We start from the raw sequence: 21205 nt of genomic DNA, 5'->3' as shown, positions 1-21205 counted from the left end.
TACACCTGAAGTACTGTGTAGAATTCTGATCAGAAGGATATCTTTGTTATTGGGGAGTGTAGTGAGGATTATTCGGATTGACAGGTCTGTCTTTTACAAGGAGATTTAATAGATGACTGCTATTCAGTAGAGTTTGGTAGAGTGAGAGGATCTTTGAGCAATGCAAAATTCTGAGGGCAAGGCAGAAGGGGAGAATATTCCATGCACGTGGAAACTAGAACTTGGTCAAACGTTCAAAATAAGGGATATTCCATTTAAGAGAAGAAATGTCATCCCTCGGAGGATGGTGAATGTCTGGAATTCTCTACCCTGGAGTTGCGTAACTTGGTCATTAAATGCCCTCAAAGCAGATGGATACATTTCTGGATATTAAATAACTTCGATTATTGGAAATGGGGTAGGGAAATTATGTTGAGATAGTAGTTGAGCCGTGATCTTATTGAATGGCAGAGGTGGCTTGAGGGGCCATATGGTCTTTTCCTTGGGCTGCTATATAAATGGGATTTTTTTTTTTAAAAGATCACATTGCTAATCAGGTTCAAAGAGGTTCTGAATAAATGTATCTGCCAAATTCATTAACTTCACTGTTTTGGCTCCTTTCAAACCATTTGAAGTGTACACCCAACAATACACATCTATGATATACTTGCAGCTCACAGCAAGTGTTGTTGAAGATGATCTGACTGAAGAGGTAACTGCAAAACTACAGCTCAGTCTGGGCATAACAAATTAATTCAATTAACTGGGTAGAGTTGCAACAGTCTATTGTGTTTTGAATGAAAATATGTATCATGTTGTTTTGGCATTCGCCCCATGAGACTTCATACTTCCCCTTTTCCCAACTTGACACCATTCAGATAATAATCTGAATGTACAAGGTAGCTTGCCAAAGTAATTATTAAAATGACGGACCCAAATATTCTAACATAGTAATATAGATTCTTAATTTCAAAATATTTTAAATGCATTCTTTTTTTAATGCCAGTTGCTGCTCCCTGCCCTGCAGAGCACCCACATGCTCATTGCAATCCTGCCCCAAGTGTTGACTGTAAGGGAGGTGTAGACACAATTTGTTCTACTCCCTGTTTGCACAGAAATATGCAACCCCTGATGTACAACTCCTCCCTGGCTACATGTCGAGTCGTGTGGAGTAATACATCCCTGTTTCCTCTTGTCCCGGGTGTAAAATATCTTCCTGACATTCCTTTCCATGTATACAGTATGGTGTCATTTTTGTACTGACTATAATCCTTTCTTGTCTAGACATTGTGGTTTGTATCATTTCTGGCCTCTCTTCTTTTGGGATTGGACTATGGACTCATGGTTGCAGTGGGATTTGCCATTTTTGGAGTTGTTTTTAGAACACAAAGGTTAGATACAAAGATCTTATTGCTTGATGGCTGAACATCTACTTTTTAAATGTGTGCATTTTCATGCAACCTTTGGTGTAATTTTTCTTTTGGTAACAGTCCTGGTCATCTACTTCAAACACAGCCTTGTGTTATTGTGCAGTACTATTAAGCAGTGTTTTTGCACTTGACATTCGCCATTGCTGGCATGAATGCCCATTCAGAGTACTTTTAAGATAAGAAATGGGCATGGTTAAATGTGTCCTGTTTCAGACACGCATATTTCTTTGTGCATCAGTTTAAAACAATTTGGCTGATATGTGGCATCAATATTATTTTCTGCTTAAATTCAGGGCACTTATCAAATTGAGAGACATGAACCATCCGCCATTGATGTTCCATGACGTTATTGGCACTGCAACATCCAGGATTGATATTCTGCACCAGCCATGTAAAACCCAAGGCTAAATGAGTAGTTCAGGGCTTTGTAACCTGCAGCAAAAGACTGACCACTTGACATCCCAAAGCCTCCACTGCCATAGTGAGGCCACAAGCAGACTGGAAGAACAACACCTCGTAATCTGAACAACGGTCTGAAATATCATCTGTCCATTCCCCCCACAATGCTGCCTGCCCCACTTCCTCAGTTTCTCCAGCACTATATTTGCTCATGATTCCATCATTTGAAGTTTCTTCTGAGATACCAAAGCCTCTTCACTTTCACATAACATGTTACGAGTGTTATGGAATACTCTCCACATGCCTGGTTGAATGCAGATCAAGCATTCTGATTAGCACACCATTTGTCACTTTAAAATGAGTTTATTCATGGTCCGGCTGTTCTGTGTACCAACTACACAATCACTTTGGATAGCCAATGTTTGATTTTTCATTTGGGAATTATGAACCTTGAACATTGTATTTTTGTAGATGGTACCTCTGAAGAATCACAATAAAATATTTTACATTTCTTTCTGTTGATATAACAGTAAAACCAATTTCGTTTTGCAGTCCTAAATACAGGGTTCTTGGTCAGATACCGAATACAGATATCTACTGGGATGTAGAAGCTTATGAGGAGGTGAGAACTATATGTCTTTCTAATTATTTCTCTGTGGATGAACCATAGGTTCAAGTTGCCGATTTGCTTAATACTTCCATAATCTTGATTGGGATGAAAAATATTTGCATTCTAGGTGCAGGAAATCCCTGGGATAAAGATATTTCAATCAAATTCCTCTCTGTACTTTGGCAATATTGACTTGTATGTCATTGCATTGCAGGAAAAGGTGAGTAATGAATGATTTTTACAATGAGTTTTTTTGTTTCTGCCATTTATAAATCATGAGAGTAAAGGTAACGAAATCAGGCAAAGTGAGGATATTAAATATTCTCGGCAGCAAAATCCCAAAGCCATAAAACTATATTCAAAGAGAGAGAGGCTAGCTCTAGGAAAAACAAATTCCTTTCAGAGACCAAAAGAGAAATGTGCGTGTGGAGCCACGAGCTGTGAGTGGGATCCAAAATGAAACTTCCTGTCAGTATGCAGCAGGGGAAGGATGTGGAGGATGGAGAGTTAGCACAGGGTACTCTTATTCTCAAACATGTCGGTGTCACAAAGGAGAAAGTGTAGAGATGTTGATATGCACAGTGGTGGATAAATCTCCAGGGCCAGACCTGATCTATCCCAGGATGTTATAGGAAGCAAGGGAGAAGATTGCTTGGGCTCTAACGTAGATGTTTGCATCTTCATTAGTATTGGTGAGGTACTGGAAGATAGCATAGCCAATGTTCACATTCAAAAGAAGGACGGGTAGGCCAGTGATCATTACATCAATAGTTGTGCGGAAAATAAATCTTGGGGATGGGTTTTGTGTTTAGTCTTACAGCGTGGTAACAGGCCCTTTGGCCTAACTTTCCCACCCTAACCAACATGCCCATCTACACTAGTCCACCTGCATGTGCTTGGTCCGTATCCCTCTATAACCATCCTATTCATGCGCCTATCTGAATGTTTCTTAAATGTATTATAGGACTTGCCTCCATTACCTCCTCCGGCTGTTCGTTCGATTTAGCTATCACGCTTTATCACCCAAAAAAACAAGATCCCCTCGGGTTCCTATTACATCTTTTCCCCCTCACCTTAAATCTATGGTTCCTGGTGCCCCTACTCTGGATAAAAATGCATTTGCCCTATTTATTTCTCTAAGATCGCCCCTCATCCTCCTGTGCTCCAGGGAATAAAATCCTAACCTGCTCAACCTCTCCCTATAAATTGCCTTGCTATTGGCTAGGGCGGTGAGGAAGGCATCTGCAAATGTACAAAACATTGGTCAGGTTGCACTTGCAGTGTTATGTCTGGTTTTGGCTGTCACGCTATAAGAAGGATGCGGTCGTGTTAGAAAGAGTGCAGAAGAGATTCACTCGGATTTTGCCTGCCGTGAATGGCTGCAGTTAAAAGAGTTTGGAAAGTTTGGGTTTATTCTTACTGGAACTTTGGAAGGCTGAGGGGTGAACCTAGATGTGTATAAAATGATGAATGGCATGGATAGGGTAGATCGGGTGAAATTAATGCTAACATTGCATTTGCCTTCCTTACTTGCAAATTAACCTTTTGGGAATCCTGCACCAGCATTCCCAAGTCCCTTTGCACCTAAAATTTCTGGATTTTTTTCCCCATTTAGAAAACAGTCAACGCTTTCATTCCTACTGCCAAAATACATAACTGCACACTTTGCATCTGCCACTTCTTTGACCACTCTCTCAACCTGTCCAAGTCCTTCTGCAGAGTCTCTGCTTTCTTTACATTACTTGCCCTTCCACCTATCTTCGTATCATCTGCAAACTTGGCCACAAAGCCATCAATTGCCTCATCCATATCATTGATATGCGAATGAAGAGTAGCGGCCCCAGCACCGACCCCTGCAGATAAACCAAAAGTGACTGGCAACCAACTAGAAAAAGCCTCCTTTATTCACACGCTTTGCCTTCTGCCATTCAGCCAACCGCTTAGGGGTATACTATAGGGAACAATGCTGGGACCATTGTTTCTCAAATGACTTGGATGAACATGCAGGTGGACTGATTAGTTTGCTGACTCCACAAATAATTTGATTGATTGCTGTGTGGAACAAGCTGACAGACCAAGTGATAGAGGAAGCTAATTGCAATGTTTAACAGGGATGTTGACAGTTGCTTGGATAGGAAAGGAGTAGAAGGATAGAGACTTAATGTGGAAAACTGGTATTAAGGTAGAAAGGCAACATCATTGGCATGGATGAGTAGAGCTGAGAGGCCTATTTCTGTCATGTACAATTCTATGATTTGCTGCATTTTTAAGTGGCTAATATCTCTAAATTCTTAAACTTCAGATTGAAATAAATCCAACTGCAATATTATTGGAAAAGAAAACTCTTGAAAAGAAAATGAAACAAAAGGCAAAGTTGTCAGAGGGAAAGAAGAATGCTTTCCTAAAATTGGTAAATATAAATATGACAAGCTTTATGATTCAAATGTGTAACTTTGACAAGGTAGAAGCTAATTAACCGAGCTTTAAATGTATTATGTCTGTATTCTCTTTCGATCTGTTCCAAACATGGCCTGGTCACATAACAATGTGAATGATGTGTAGCAGTAGGGTACTTGGCCACACATCTGTTTCACTATTTAATGAGCTTGTGACTGATCTGACTGTAACTTAAACTCCTGACTCGGGTCTACTGGTCTACCTTTTGTCCTTTTATTGAGCATCAATCTACCTTTTGGCTTCAGAATTCCAAAATCCTGAACTCGCTATCTCAGAGATGGAATTAAAGACTCTTGATACTCGTTAAAAAAAAAATGCTTTGTCAATCTTAAATGGCCACTGCCTTATTTTAAAGTAGTGCTTCTCCTCCCTCTCCCTGTCCTAAACCCCATTGGTTCTAATTTCTCCCGTGTCCTTTCCGTGTGGGGACGTGGCGTCGACGGACGAGAAGCCGAAGCAAAAAAGTCGAAGCCAAAGAACTGAATGGAAACGAGGCCGAAACGTCAAATGACCGAAAGAGTACAAAGTCGAAACGCCAACAAACCGAAAGAATGGGCTACCTAAATGCAAACTAACCGAAAGGGCGGGATGTCTAAAAGCCAACTAACCGAAAGGGCAGGATGCCTAAAAGCAAACTCACCGAATAGCCGCTCAACAGAAATAGCACCTACCCGAAAGGCAGCGTCACCTACAAGCCAACGAACCGAATGCCGCTCAACAGAAAAGTCAAATAACGGACATGACGTTGCCGGTGGCGGGTTTTGTCCTGCCTACACTTTTGACCTTGGCTATTTAATGAGTAGCCGTTAGAGCATTCTGATTTACCAAATAAAGTTTAGAGGTGGCTGCTGAGAAGTTGTTCAATTTCTTCCTCGGATTCGCAAAAGTTAGAATGAAGTAAAATTTTGATTCCACTTTACTTTGCTGAATTTTAATTTTGAGTTTAGATGATACCGTCTAATGGGAGCCATAATCACATTGTGTGATAAAAGTTATAGTTTCTCCATTCAGCATTTTGCTCTTTGTGGGATATTAGTGCATTACATCTATTGCTCTAGATTTTCCATAAATATATACACTTTGTAATGCAATAATCTTGTTATGTGCACATTAATGAAATTGTGCAAGCAAACCATATGATGAGGAAATTTCAAGAAAACAGGAAATGAAAGTCAAGAACAGGAAAGAAAACTGCACTGCTGCATAATGTTTCCGGCATCCAGCAGCATAATACAAAAAAATAAAAAACTGGTATTTGTAAATCCCTTTAAATAAGATCGTGATTGACCTGTTGCTTCATTGCTCACTCATCGTATTCTCTGGTTTCCTTAGAATCCATTGATTGTAGCTTTAAATATACCCATTGAGCACTGCAATCTTCTGAGGTAGGGAATTCAAAAAGATTTGTAACATTCATGTTTGAATTTAATGGCTATTCTCTTATCTTGGGACAATACCCACTAATTCTATAAGCCCAGCTAAAGGAAAATCTCTCAGCATGTTTTCCACGAACCCTGCTTAAAATATTGTACGTCTCAATGACATTATTTCTCTTTTTTTTAAACTATATAGAGAAAATGTCAAAGTCAATCTCTCCTATGGGACATGCCCATCATTTCAGCAATTTATCTAGCAAGTATATACAAGACAAGTATATACTTCAGGTGAGGAGAACAACATTCCACACTGATCTCAAAATGGAAACTTGCCACTCCCTACATAATTTGAACAAGATATTTTTAAGCATTTTTTCTTCCTAGTTGCTTGCTCAACCTCAATGGTTACTTTTTGTTTCTTGTGCGCCTGTTTTTCATCATTCAGTATTTCCTGTTTTTCTACTTGTGCCTGTTGCATTTCTTCCAATAGGAAGTATTTTACTTGTAGATCTACCAATCTTTAAAACAATAAAAGCAACTGCATTTCCCACGGTTATTTTACTTTGTTCCTAACTTTGTTATTTTCCTTTGAGAGTAAGTTGTTCCTCTCAATAAATTATTAACTGCAGCGTATTAGATTAGTCTGGTAATTAGTTGAGACTACTTTGTATAAAAAAACTCTATACAATGGCGGTTTCTCAATTACTTTTGCAGAGAAAAAGTGAAAAGAAGCATGTAACTCAGAATAAAGTGTCTGAAGACCATCAAAATGACGAGGCTGCAAAAGAAGTTTCAAATATGCAGAATGCTGAGATATATTTTGCTAGCACTGGAGCAAACATGCCAGGGGAAAGCCTAGATGAAGAACAAACAACATTTGTCAAAACACCATCTGACATCCATTCATTAATTCTGGACTTTAGTCCAGTCAATTTTGTAGATTCTGTTGGAATAAACGGACTTAAAATGGTAAGTATGAATCATTTTGACTGAAAGTGCTAATATTCCATGGCATAGGTGAATTTCCTTTGTTCTCAATTTGATAGCTCCTTGTCGTTATGTTCTCCCTGTCCCTAACGTTGCAACATAATTGTAAATTTAATTTATTAGTTGACCCACAATTGTACAAGTCTTAAACTGTCAATATTCAAATCGAGCAGAAACGCACGATTTTTGGTATTTAAAGTTTAGTGCTTCCTGTCTAAATAACAGGTGAGAAATATATTGCAATCCTAATTAATAATGCAATGTCCAGGCTGTCCCCTGGTTGTGTGAGGGTTTTATTCCCAAGGACTGTCCATAGATTGTTCTGTGAGTCAGTTCCGTCCATTTTCTAAAGTTAGCTATAATCATACACTTGCTCTAATTCTCTTAATTCATTGAATAATCACCCTACCACTGCTCACAGTTAAACTAACATAATATATTGTATCCAGTTATTACTGAATACCATGAAACATATTATTTACTATCTTGAAAAATATATGGGTGAATTTGTATAAAGTAGGATTTTTGTAAATAAAGTTGTGTTTTAAATTTAAAATAAGTGTTTAAAATTACAAATTGATAGTCTGTGAACTTGCTCTTTTAGTCTTGTGGCATTATTCTCCTCACCCTTTCGTATTCCGACATAAGTTTGTAGTTATTCTGAAAGTTGCCTTTGGTATCATAGGGTTCTCCTTGTAGCTTTTGATCGTCTAAAGATAATCAGCGACTTGGGGAAACAACAAACCCACTCAACTTCAGATATGCATATTTCCCAACACAGTCATGCAGTTGCAAATGAAGAAAGTGAGCATCAAGAACGTGAAATATTCAGACAAACTAAATAAAGGAGAGGATGGTTCTGAGAGGAAGTTTAGAATATTTACGGGATAAAGCCACAAACACAAACCACATAAGTAAAGATAATCAGGGTGATTCGGGATGGGACTGCTCACAAATGTAAAAGTATATCTCTAATTGGAATCAGAGTAAATGAAATGGCAATGACAAATAAAAGGCTCCTTAGTTGATTGTATAAATTACTTGTAACATGGCAACTCAATAGAAATAAATGAATACCATCTAGTGGTTGCTATAGAGCCTTTGACATGGGAACTAAATATTCTAGGATATTCAACTGCAAGAAGAGAAAACTTAAATGCGAAATAAATCGGGTCATTAATTTTAAACAATGAGATAAAGGTATTAGAGAGAAAAGATTTGAGCTCGGAAAGTAAACAAAAACCCACATTTTGAGGACCACTGATTTTCCAAACACTCGGGCATCACTAGGCGAGTCAACTGACTTTACTGGTGACCTTGATCTATCTGATATGATACTTGTATAATCTTGGCAAGCCTTTAGCATAGTCTAAAATGTGGAGCTTTTTAAAATTCTATAACAGATTAGATGATAAAACTCAGGCTTATATTTGTCCCTAATTGACATGGTGTTTCCTTATGATATTTTCAGATGCTAAAGAAATATGCAGAAATTGGAATTAATGTCTCCATATCTGGATGTAATGGTAGGTATAAATACCATCTTCATGCGAGAGTATCTAGGTTTTCCTATCTATTGAGTTCTACCTTGAATATACTCGGTGGCTGAGAGAATTCAAAAGAGAAATTCCTTGTTTCACTCTTAACTGGTAAACCCCTTGAATTGAAATGGTGATTTCTGTTTTTAGACTCCTTGTCGGGAGAAACCTAAAACTTGCATCTATACTGTTGAGCACCATTGGAAATTAGAATGGCAGAGTAGACTTGATGGGCCGGACGGTCTAATTCTGCTCCTGTAACTTGTAAAGTTATGAAAGGTATAAATTATACATTGCAAATTTTGTAAGATGATGAAAAGAAAAAAAATGCAAAACAAATTTAGAAAAAAAAAGTCAATGGCAATGCAACAGGTTGTGTTCTATTACTGAGGTAGGATTAAGGTAGTGCAGGATGGTTCAAGAACCTGATAGTTGTATGAAAGTAGTTGTTCCTGAATCTGGTGGTGTGCGACTTCAGATTTGTCCTTCTCTAGCCTGATTAAGGCAGTGAAAATAGATCATGCCTGGATAGTAGGGATCCTTGATGATAGATCCTTAATGACTATCACCTTAACACAGCATCTCGTAGATGCTTTCGATGGGAGGGAGGACTGTGTGATCGACATTGTTCAGTCCTCCACTCTGCAGCCTATTGTGTAGCTGTGTATTGGAATTGCCGTACCAGGCCATAATGCAACCAATCAGGACACTTTCTGTAGTGCATCAGAATATACAGTGATGTGCTGAATTTCTTTGTACTTTGAAGAAAGTAGAATTGCTGGTCTCTATGAAAATGAGTTATGATCTCAAATTGGGCTTGGTAGGATATATGCAGGATAGAGATTCTCTCTGTCATGGAGAATCACAGTTTCAATCCAAGGGATCAATCATTGACGATTGGGAAAAAAAGAAAAACATATCTTCAGAGGCAGTAGTGAACGTTTTGAATTCTTTATCCAAGAGGACGAGCAGAATGGTAGTATATTAACTTTCACTGATGTGTATACAAGGACACCCTGATCTCTCCCAATGCCAATACTTTTCAAACTCTCACCATCTCAAATAGAATGCTCTGTTTTTGTTTAATCGGCCAAAGTGGATGGCCTCATATTTTTCTACACTGTATTCCATCTCCTGTGTTGCTGCACATTCACCTAGCCTGACAACTGCTCATTTGCATCTGATTAGCATTTGAGAAAATTGGCATTTGAGTAAAAGGTAGCTGAACAGTTATTCAACGAGCATGGCAAACAACCTCTTAGATGAAAATTGAATTAAAGGCTTTAAAAATAATGGATGTTGCATAGAAATCTTTATCTTCAATCCCTTTCTTACTAATGGTCTTATTTCTGGTACCCGGACGTGGCGTCGAAGGACGAGAAGCCGAACGGAAACAAAGCTGAAACGCCAACTAACCGAAAGGGTGGGACGCCTAAAAGCAAACTCCCGAAAGGCTGCTCTGCCGAAAAGTCAATTAACGGACATGACGGGGGGGGGCTTGTCAGTGATTGGTCCAGACTGCCGCATCCATCACATCACTGGCCGGTGGAGACGGGAGGGTGGGGGTCATTTTCCCACATAAGTCATAGGTGACTGTGCAATCTGAACCCGAGCACCAAGTTGTAAGCGGCCATAGGAGTGCATCCCTCGGGACAGCCCCCACTGTCCCATGGCCACGCTCCGCACTCCGCCTCGTCTCCCCATGCGGCTGCACACACACGGGTCGGGGCCGGGTGGAACAGAGGTGTGGGATCAGCTGGCCCCTCCGCCCACCCAGAGTCAATGACCCTGTCCCCAACCCCCCCCAGGGTGATTCACTCCCCTGACACCCACACCGGTTGATTCACCCCCCCCCCCCCCCCCCAGGTCTGAAGAATGGTCTCAACCCGAAACGTCATCCATTCCTTCTCTCCAGAGATGCTGCCTGTCCTACTGAGTTACTCCAGCTTTTTGTGTTCATCTTCGTTTAAAACAGATCATCTGTTTTGAGCGTGGGAGCTTTTGTGTGTTACGCAGGTAACCAGATGGTATTACTGTGTTTAGACAATAAATAAAACGTGCTTCTTATTGTAGCAATGTTACAAAATTTTGAGATTTAAAAAATCACGTCTGCAATTTATCCCATCAGATAAAGCATAACAATAAGTTTAATTTGACACCAAATTCACTTTCATATCTCAAGTATTAAAAAAGTTATGACCATTTTCATACTCGGAAATTAGCATCTTGTTCCCTATTGATTTTCAATGGACATTACAAAAAAGCTGTGATCTTGGATAGTCAAACGCCCATTTCTTAAGGAAAGATTAACATTTTTAAATAGCCTAAGTGTCCAAAGATTATTCACAAATAATTCACAATATAACATGATTTTTATATCTAATTTACATTAATTTATAGGCCAAATGGAAGGAATTTAGTGTTCAATTGCTGTAAATAAATGCCCATTTAAATCGGCTTTCTAGTGGGTTCATGTGGAACGCGCTGGTTTAGAATGTTGACAGCGCGCTGGATTAGTGCCCTCAAATGCCGAGAAAAATACTGCGGGATATAAAAAGCCCAAAATGAACTATTCGTTATAGATAACTTGATATTCAGGGTTATATATATGCCCCATTTAATGTAAAAATAAGGTACATACCTTTAATTGTTTGCTTTATAAAACCCTGGGGCTGCGAGAGGTTGCGAAATCAGAGAGTAATTTTAAAACTATTAGAACTATATTATCGAGGCCTATAAAACTAATAATACCTTTTGCGACCGGGTCTTGCAGCGATTTTTCGTTAATGATTTACTAGGCTGAACATGTGCGATTAGTACAGCCTAGTAAAAATCGCGTTTTAAACCCGCCCCCTCCAAACAGCGCCAAAATCGCCGACATGGCTGAGGGCAGATTCCCAATGGCGATTCAGGTAGGTTTTGTAACATACCTACTTATTGTCAAGGGCGGGGCGGAGTGGGAGGAGATAACATTGTTTGTTGTCATGCACACTTGTCATCAGCGTGCCAGGGAATTTGTGTCTCCCCCCCATCCCCATGTTTTACCCTGGTGTGGGTGTTGGGGTCCAATGGAGGTGCATCGTGGTCAGTGACTCTGGGTGGGCGGAGGGACCAGCCTGTCCCACACCTGTTCCGTGTGTGTGTGTGCGCTGCCGACTCACAGCCCATCACAGTGCGGCCGCACGGGGTAGGCGGAGCGTGGCCGTGGGAGAGTGGGGGCTGTCCCAAGGGATGCGCTCCTTCGGCCACTTACAACTTGGTGCTCGGGTTTAGAGTGCCCAGTCACCTATGGCTTGTGTGGGAAAATGGCCTGCACCCTCCCATCTCCACCGGCCAGTGATGTGATGGACGTGGGGGTCTGGACCAATCATTGACGAGTCCCCCCCCCCGCCATGCGATGTCCGTTATTTAACTTTTCGGCAGAGCGGCCTATCGGTGAGTTGCATTGTAGGCGACGCAGCCTGTCAGTGAGTTTGCTTTTAGGCGTCCCGCCCTTTCGGTTAGTTGGCTTTTCGGCTTCTTACGCTTTCGATTACTTGCTTTTTCGGCTTTGTTTCCGTTTGGTTATTTGGCTTCCACTTCTTTGCTTCGGCTTCTCGTCCTTCGACGCCATGTCCGCACACATTATTTCTCCATATGATGACGTTTTTGTTTTCTAAATCTGAAACGTATAATTGTATAATGTCTTTTTTCCTGACAGGGTCAGTAATTGCAGATCTGGAACGGCTGGAATTCTTTGATAGCTCAATTACAAGAAGTCTTCTGTTTCACAGTGTACATGATGCTGTACTGTATTGCCAACATAAAGCTGCTTCTGAATCACTTTAGAAGAGTCCTTTGCTGCAGCTTGCCATCTTAATGAAACGCATTACTTGGAGCAGGCATCATCTCGTCACTTGAGAAATCACCATTCAACCATAATCACAGGAATATTACCCCATTAAGACTAGCTTATGCATTTGTGACCAATTTGAGTTTCAACTTCAATATGTTGTAGTTTTGGGATGGAGACATTTCAATACTGGTAACTAATTTTCTGAAGTTGTGTTCATCTATTTTGGAACTTTAAACCACTTGTTTCTCTATTCATCCTGAACTTTGCTCATGCATTGTTCATTGCTCAACCTTCAAGAGACGTGCTTTCATTCTAGCTGAGCCGAGCAGAATAAATAACCTCCTCGTAGAACAAAAGATCTGCTCCCATCTTCATCCATGCCTCTGTCATCATGTGGAGAGTCGAGTAGAACCAGCATTCTCAATGGTGCACACCATGCCAGAGAGTGGCCTTTACTTTTAATAGAGCTTACAACCATGCATATATTGAGTACTTAGCCATTATTGCTGTTGTTTTTCTTTGAAACATTCATCTTAATCATTAAGTGCATTCTGCAAAATAATTCTTAATACAATTCTAGCCAGTCCTGTGAATGTAAAATATATTTAATATGTTTTTGTGGAATTATGTTACTAATCTAAATCTGGAAGATTTATCTCCTCACTCATTTGTCTTATCTATCGCTCATCAACTATCATATTGTGCTGAGAGTTTGGCCCCTGGCTTCTGACTATCCTGCTTTCCTTGTTCATGTTCTACTGAATTTCCCATTTCTTCTTTAAATCACTTTTTATTTAGAGATGCTGTCATTGAATTTATTTTTGGGCAAGAGGCACAAGACCTAGTCTTACAATTTAAGTGAGGTTGAAATCAGTTGTATTACAACTATCTCGATTAACATCAGATAGTTCACATAATGCTTTAAAGGTGGACATTGTTTTCCAATGTCACTGCCAATTGCAATTTTCACAAACTGCTCACAGGTGGCACTAAATATTATTGTGATAATGTGAATATTTTTTTAAATTATGAAATTTAGCAAAATCTCTGAATTTTGATAGTTTAATCATCAAACCTGTTTTTCATTACTCAGAAGTGACCATTATTTTTTGATGGTGTTTGAAGGTCAATTTTATACTTTATTAATTTTCTACAACTTAGAGCAATATAAATATCACAATACAAACTGTTAGACTGTTTTGGATACAGGTACAATGAAGAATTAAAGGACAGTGGTGGAAAAGTGTGGGTGTTCTGTATCGTGTTGTCAGGTGGCCAAAGCACAAATATTGTAAATTTAGTTGTGTTAAAGCTGGTTTGCTTTCAGTACTTATTCATTGTACTAACATATCTTAAGTAAACTACTGTTTGTTCCCAGATCTGTTCTACTGCACATTGTATGAAGGGAGCAAAACATCCCGGCGCGAATAACGCGTATATTCACCTGATCGTAATTACTCTGAGGCTTGGGATGGCTTTGTTCTTTGAGAGGTTATATACATTGCACTGCATTGTTGGCATAACAATAAATCTGTCACTCAAAATAAGCACCTTTATTTATATCAGTGATTTCTTACGTAAAATATAAAAATCTCATTGTTTAATGTTAAGTCTTTGAAACCTGTAAATTTCAAATAAATCATTGTACGGTTTTGTCACTTGTCAGACTAAGAAGGCTCAGATAAATCAGGAATTTGACAAGATGTTGACATCTGACTGGCAGATCTTTCTTCTCAAAATGAAGGAATCTATTCCCTGGGGATATAGAAACAATGTTGAAGGATCACTAAGGGAAAAGTCCTTAAAATTTATAATCTTGAAGGTTTTGCACATTTCCAATTTTGTTTTTCCTTGTTCCTAAGGTCCAACAATAGTAGCTGTCTTGACTTTAAATTTATTTACCTATCATTGTAGTCATTATCTTTCAAAAATAACATTTCTGGCATTTTTTTAACATCCTAGATAGCCTTCCATACAAATGATCAGGTTTAACATGGTTAGCTCTCGTGGTATTTTGATACAGTAGCCATCAGAATCCACCTGGAATCGTGTATCAGGTATAATTGTAATTTGCCTTAAAAGTAGGTATTAAAAATTCACAACAAAGATATTGCTCTTTACTAGTTTTGGAGGTTTATGACTCGCTCCATTTTACCAGTTCTAGAACTGTTCTGTTTTATGTTGTGCTCTGATAACTGAACATATAAAATATAGAATAAATTGCTGATACAAGAGCACAAGTTGAACTCCAAAGCTGCTATTTGGAATTTTGTATCAATCTATTCTTGTGAATTGAAATGTAAAAGAGAATTTCTTGATTTGAAAATGCAATTTATTGTTATTTGTAATGTATTTTTATACAATAAAGAAACTATTGCAAGTTATTTCTGTGTGACCTCTTCAGTGAGAAGTTTTTATCTTGCTCGAATTTACTGTTACCGGCTGCTGATCAAACGGGAAGCTTATCTCTTTCTTACATTGTGAATGTTCGGCACAGGACCAGGCCCGGCCTTGTTGATATTATCTATCTATGCAAATATAATTTAACTGCATTAGGTCCTCATACCTCCATTGTTTTCTATTCTGTCCAAATGCCTTCTAATTACTGTAATTATATCTCTCCATCACCTCCTCTGGCAGCTGTTCTAGTGGTAGCTCTTAATCATCTTTATACCAAAGATATTAAGTACCAAGCCATATTTGACACATCAGAATGAGATGGTCATTCAGCAATGCTCCATAATTCATTAAGGTTATGGCTTATCCTTTTAAGGCCTACTTTTCTATATCAACTCTCATCCCTGGATTCCGTTAATGGGTAAACGGAATTAACGTTATTGTGGCGATCAGTGAAACGTGGTTGCAGGAGGGCTGTGATTGGAAACTAAATATTCCAGGATTTCGCTGCTTCAGGTGTGATAGAATTGGAGGGGCAAGAGGTGGAGGTGTTGCATTGCTAGTCAGGGAAGATATTACAGCAGTGCTTTGGCAGGATAGATTGGAGGGCTCATCTAGGGAGGCTATTTGGGTGGAATTGAGAAGTGGGAAAGGTGTAGCAACTCTTATAGGGGTGTATTATAGACCGCCAAACGGGGAACGAGAATTGGAAGAGCAAATATGTAAGGAGATAGCAGATATTAGTAGTAAGCACAAGGTAGTGATTGTGGGAGATTTCAACTTTCCACACATAGACTGGGAAACACATTCTGTAAATGGGCTGGATGGGTTGGAGTTTGTAAAATGTGTGCAGGATAGTTTTTTGCAGCAATACATAGAGGTACCTACTAGAGGAGGGGCAGTGCTGGACCTCCTGTTAGGAAATGAGACGGGACAGGTGGCGGAGGTATGCGTTGGGGAGCACTTCGGGTCCAGTGATCACAATACCATTAGTTTCAATATAATTATGGAGAGGGTCAGAACTGGACCTAGGGTTGAGATTTTTGATTGGAGAAAGGCTAACTTTGATGCGATGCGAGATGATTTAAAAGGAGTGAACTGGGACATTTTGTTTTATGGGAAAGAGGTAGAAGAGAAATGGAGGACATTTAAAGGGGAAATTTTAAGAGTACAGAATCTTTATGTTCCTGTTCGGTTGAAAGGAAACAGTAAAAATTGGAAAGAGCCCTGGTTTTCAAGGGAAATTGGACATCTTGTTCGGAAAAAAGAGAGATCTACAATAATTATAGGCAGCATGAAGTAAATGAGGTGCTTGAGGAGTATAAGGAATGTAAAAAGAATCTTAAGAAAGAAATTAGAAAAGCTAAAAGAAGATATGAGGTTGCTTTGGCAAGTAAGGTGAAAGTAAATCCAAAGGGTTTCTACAGCTATATTAATAGCGAAAGGATAACGAGGGATAAAATTGGTCCATTGGAGAGACAGAGTGGACAGCTATCTGCAGAGCCGAAAGAGATGGGGGAGATATTGAACAATTTTTTTTTTCTTCGGTATTCACCAAGGAGAAGGATATTGAATTATGTGAGGTAAGGGAAACTAGTAGAGTAGCTATGGATACTATGAGGTTCAAAGTAAAAGAAGTACTGACACTTTTGAAAAATATAAAAGTGGATAAGTCTCCAGGTCCTGACAGGATATTCCCTAGGACATTGAGGGAAGTTAGTGTAGAAATAGCCGGGGCTATGACAGAAATATTTCAAATGTCATTAGAAACGGGAATAGTCCCCGAGGATTGGCGTATTGCGCATGTTGTTCCATTGTTTAAAAAGGGTTCTAGGAGTAAACCTAGCAATTATAGACCTGTTAGTTTGACTTCAGTGGTGGGCAAATTAATGGAAAAGATACTTAGAGATAATATATATAAGCATCTAGATAAACAGGGTCTGATTAGGAACAGTCAACATGGATTTGTGCCTGGAAGGTCATGTTTGACTAATCTTCTTGAATTTTTTGAAGAGGTTACTAGGGAAATTGACGAGGGTAAAGCAGTGGATGTTGTCTATATGGACTTTAGTAAGGCCTTTGACAAGGTTCCTCATGGGAGGTTGGTTAAGAAGGTTCAACTGTTGGGTATAAATGCAGGAATAGCAAGATGGATTCAACAGTGGCTGAATGGGAGAAGCCAGAGGGTAATGGTGGATGGCTGTTTATCGGGTTGGAGGCAGGTGACTAGTGGGGTGCCTCAGGGATCTGTGTTGGGTCCTTTGTTGTTTGCCATGTACATCAATGATCTGGATGAAGGTGTGGTAAATTGGATTAGTAAGTATGCAGATGATACCAAGATAGGGGGTGTTGTGGATAATGAAGAGGATTTCCAAAGTATACAGAGTGATTGAGGCCATTTGGAAAAATGGGCTGAAAGATGGCAGATGGAGTTTAATGCTGATAAATGTGAGGTGCTACACCTTGGCAGGCCAAATCAAAATAGGACGTACATGGTAAATGGTAGGGAATTGAAGAATAGTTGAACAGAGGGATCTGGGTATAACCGTGCATAGTTCCTTGAAGGTGGAATCTCATATAGATAGGGTGGTAAAGAAAGCTTTTGGTATGCTAGCCTTTATAAATCAGAGCATTGAGTATAGAAGCTGGGATGTAATGTTAAAATAGTACAAGGCATTGGTGAGACCAAATCTGGAGTATGGTGTACAATTTTGGTCGCCCAATTATAGGAAGGATGTCAACAAAATAGAGAGAGTACAGAGGAGATTTACTAGAATGTTGCCTGGGTTTCAACAACTAAGTTACAGAGATAGGTTGAATAATGTAGGTCTTTATTCTCTGGAGCGCAGAAGGTTAAGGGGGGACTTGATAGAGGTCTTTAAAATGATGAGAGGGATAGACAGAGTTGATGTGGACGAGCTTTTCCCTTTGAGAATAGGGAAGATTCAAACGAGGACATGACTTCAGAATTAAGGGACAGAAGTTTAGGGGTAATACGAGGGGGAACTTCTTTACTCAGAGAGTGGTAGCGGTGTGGAATGAGCTTCCAGTGGAAGTGGTGGAGGCAGGTTCATTGGTATCATTTAAAAATAAATTGGATAGGCATATGGATGAGAAGGGAATGGAGGGTTATGGTATGAGTGCTGGCAGGTGGGACTATGGGGGAAAAAAAAAAATTTGTTCGGCACGGACTTGTATGGCCGGGATGGCATGTTTCCGTGCTGTAATTGTTATATGGTTAAACAATTAATGTAGACAATGGCTGAGAGTCTATAACTGCCTTGGCAATTCACCTCGAAGAAACCTCTTGACTCGGCTGTTATGTGCCAATCATTTATTTTGAGATGGTGATCCTTGGATCTAGGTTCATGGGAAATGTTATTACTGCATCTACCCTCTCAAGTTCTGAGAATTGTGTATGTTTCAATAAGATCGCCCACATTGTTTTCAACTATAGGAAGCATAGGTCTAGTCTGCTTAATCTCCTTAAATTATCAATGTGGTGAACATATGGTGCAAGTATATTCTTCCTGAAATGGGGACACTAGACCTCTACACATCATTCCAGATACATTCTCCCCAGGGCACCATAGAATTTGACCAATGTACTGTTTCCTTTCATATATCCTTTTGATTTTTATGGCATTGATTTTGGTTTTGCTTTTGGCAGTGTTGAACTAGATGTTAACAATATATGAATGGCTCCAGGAAATCAGATGGAGAATCCAGCTTTTTTTAAAAATCCGAGCAGTGGGATTCTCAAACTCTAATGCATAATGGGAAGTTATGGGGAAGATGGATACATAATAAGAATTAAATAAAATGTGCTCAGCTTTGGACAAAATGGTGGGATAATTCAATAAATGCGTCTTCAATGTTACTGTCAATAATTGAGACATTCTTGCCACTAGGCACTGTCACAAGGCTTGCTGCTTGCCTTCAGATTTCACCTATGTAGCAGTTTTATTGTTTGTCATTTCTGCTTAAAAATGTTCTACAATATTGGCTTAAACCATGATAAAATTTGTCAAGCAGTATGTATACCACAGAACAGTTTGTACAGTACTTTTAGCTTAGCTATTTTCAGACAAGATAATTACTCAGATTTATTCTATCCAATAGTAAATAAGTGACCAGACCTACAAAAAAAGAATGTTTTATAGTGTAGATAGATGAAAAAAAAAAAAAAAAAATTCAATTCTTGCCCATGACTTTATCCACTGGTGAATTTAAGTTTTTCACCATAAATATTACGACCATTGTTTCTATGAAGAATGAATCAACATCAAAATACTATGACTGACATCAGATAATGTCCAAAGAAATTGGATTTTGAAGAAAATGTTGTTCCCGATTTTAAAACCCTTAAGATTAAAATGAAATCAGATCTTATACGTCTAAAGTGACAAAATTGTAATTAATTTTTGGTTTTAAAATTGGATATTCTCCTCTATTGTCAAACACCTCATTGATAGTAACAGGAGAAAGATAGCAGGAACAGGCCAATGTGCATTTTGAGCCTGCTCACTGTTCAATACATTCATGACTGATCTCTACCATATTTCTGTACTCCACCCATATTCCCCGATGATTTGTCTAAATAAATCTGTTTAATCCATTATTTCCTGTGGATTTGAAGGATTTTGACTGAAAAATTCTCACTTGTATTAATGCAAGATGTCTTAATTTCAGCCTTCAGCAAATCTTTTAAAGTGAATTTGTCTTGTGTCATCCTATTCATTTTACCACATTCCTTTAACTTTTGCAGTGCTTCTTCATTATGATGGAAATAGTTAATTGCCTCAGGAATTGAGGCATAAAGGCTGTTCATTTCAGTGTCCAATGACTGTATGTACCATGGTGTGATGTAACAAATCAATTACATAGAAAATAGGTGCAGGAGGAAGCCATTCACCCCTTCGAGCCAGCACTGCCATTCATTGTGATCATGGCTGATCGTCCCCAATAAATAACCCTTCTCCCCATGTCCCTTGATTCCACTAGCCCCTGGAGCTCGATCTAACTCTCTCTTAAATCCATCCAGTGACTTGGCCTCCACTGCCCTCTGTGGGATAGTCGGGATATTCATCGGCTAAAGAGGAAAACTGCCCTCATCTCAGATTAAATAGCTTCTAGGTCTCAAAAATTGTATCTTCAATAGCGGCCTCCTTGATAAATTCAAACGCAGTGGTAAGGCACAATTAAGGAATTTTATAAGGCTGATAAAACTCATTCTGAAAAAAATCTTGAATATTAATAATGTATCATAATTGGAACAATATTGTCAAAGTAAATTAGAAATCTGAAAATTCTTTTACTATCTTACATGAGTTTTCCAAGCTAGCATAGCTTAATGTTAGCAGTATTCTGAAATACTGCACGATTAAGCATTTAGTTTTCCAGGCTCCTTAAACTAAGATAATGCATCAGTTGACACGTGTTAAATAAACCCAAAAGTTTTACCAAATATCAATTTGACCCAATGTGGAAAACCTCTTATTTTAGATGTAAGATAATTTCTTTGTGCAATCATTTTTTAATATCAGAACCTATTCCATTCTCTCTTCACAGGACAGAACTTTCTTCCAGATGAAAATAATTCTTACACCTTTACTATGTCTCATCCTTACTGACCTGGCCCTGCAATCTCTATGATTTTTCATAGCCCTCAGTTAATTTATCTTAAACATTAATCCCTCTCTAAGGAGCCACTCCCAATTTAACTTTTTCTGGTTCCTATACCGGCTGACAGTGGTAATCAATAACTTCCACTTCCCTTGAAACCATTTAAGATAGTTATCTTCAACCACCCATCTCTTGCAACTGTCCCCTTTGTACTTATCATAGTGCCATCTAGCCCTGTCGCTTTCCAAATTCCATAATACCCTTGGTAACAGGAACAGGCATTAACCCCATTTCCACAAGTAACACCAAGTACACCTCTTACAGCTGTTCTGATTGTAACCTCCACTCAGTTGCAAATTTAGTAGTTGTAACAATTTGTCTTTCCATTCCCAGATCTCATGGCATGAAGGCAATTCTAAATTATATTTATTGACATTATTCAAACAAATTCTGTAATCTGCATACATTTACAGTACAAGCAGCTAAGTGGAAAAATGTTACAGAAAATCATAATGTCTCAAATCTCAAGTATGTTAATCAGCAGCGACATCTGCTGGCAATTCCCTCCAAAG

General features: G+C 38.9%; 1 protein-coding gene across 3 annotated transcripts in view; it reads left to right on the top strand.

The window, feature by feature from the left end:
* slc26a5 (solute carrier family 26 member 5) overlaps positions 1–14995 on the top strand; it is a 42418-nt gene extending 27423 nt beyond the window's left edge. For all 3 annotated transcript variants that reach the window (XM_055653173.1, XM_055653174.1, XM_055653171.1), the window contains 7 exons: positions 1264–1370; positions 2361–2430; positions 2546–2638; positions 4721–4828; positions 6966–7220; positions 8710–8764; positions 12477–14995. In XM_055653173.1, the coding sequence (XP_055509148.1) occupies positions 1264–1370; positions 2361–2430; positions 2546–2638; positions 4721–4828; positions 6966–7220; positions 8710–8764; positions 12477–12604 (816 nt within the window). In that variant the 3' untranslated portion in view covers positions 12605–14995. The remainder of the gene's footprint in view (positions 1–1263; positions 1371–2360; positions 2431–2545; positions 2639–4720; positions 4829–6965; positions 7221–8709; positions 8765–12476) is intronic.
* Positions 14996–21205: the final 6210 nt, after the last annotated feature.

This window comes from Leucoraja erinacea, chromosome 22, assembly GCF_028641065.1.
Source record: "Leucoraja erinacea ecotype New England chromosome 22, Leri_hhj_1, whole genome shotgun sequence".
In the NCBI taxonomy this organism is placed as follows: Eukaryota; Metazoa; Chordata; class Chondrichthyes; order Rajiformes; family Rajidae; genus Leucoraja; species Leucoraja erinaceus.
Note: the sequence above shows the minus strand (reverse complement) of the source record. Positions and strands in the feature narration are given on the sequence as shown.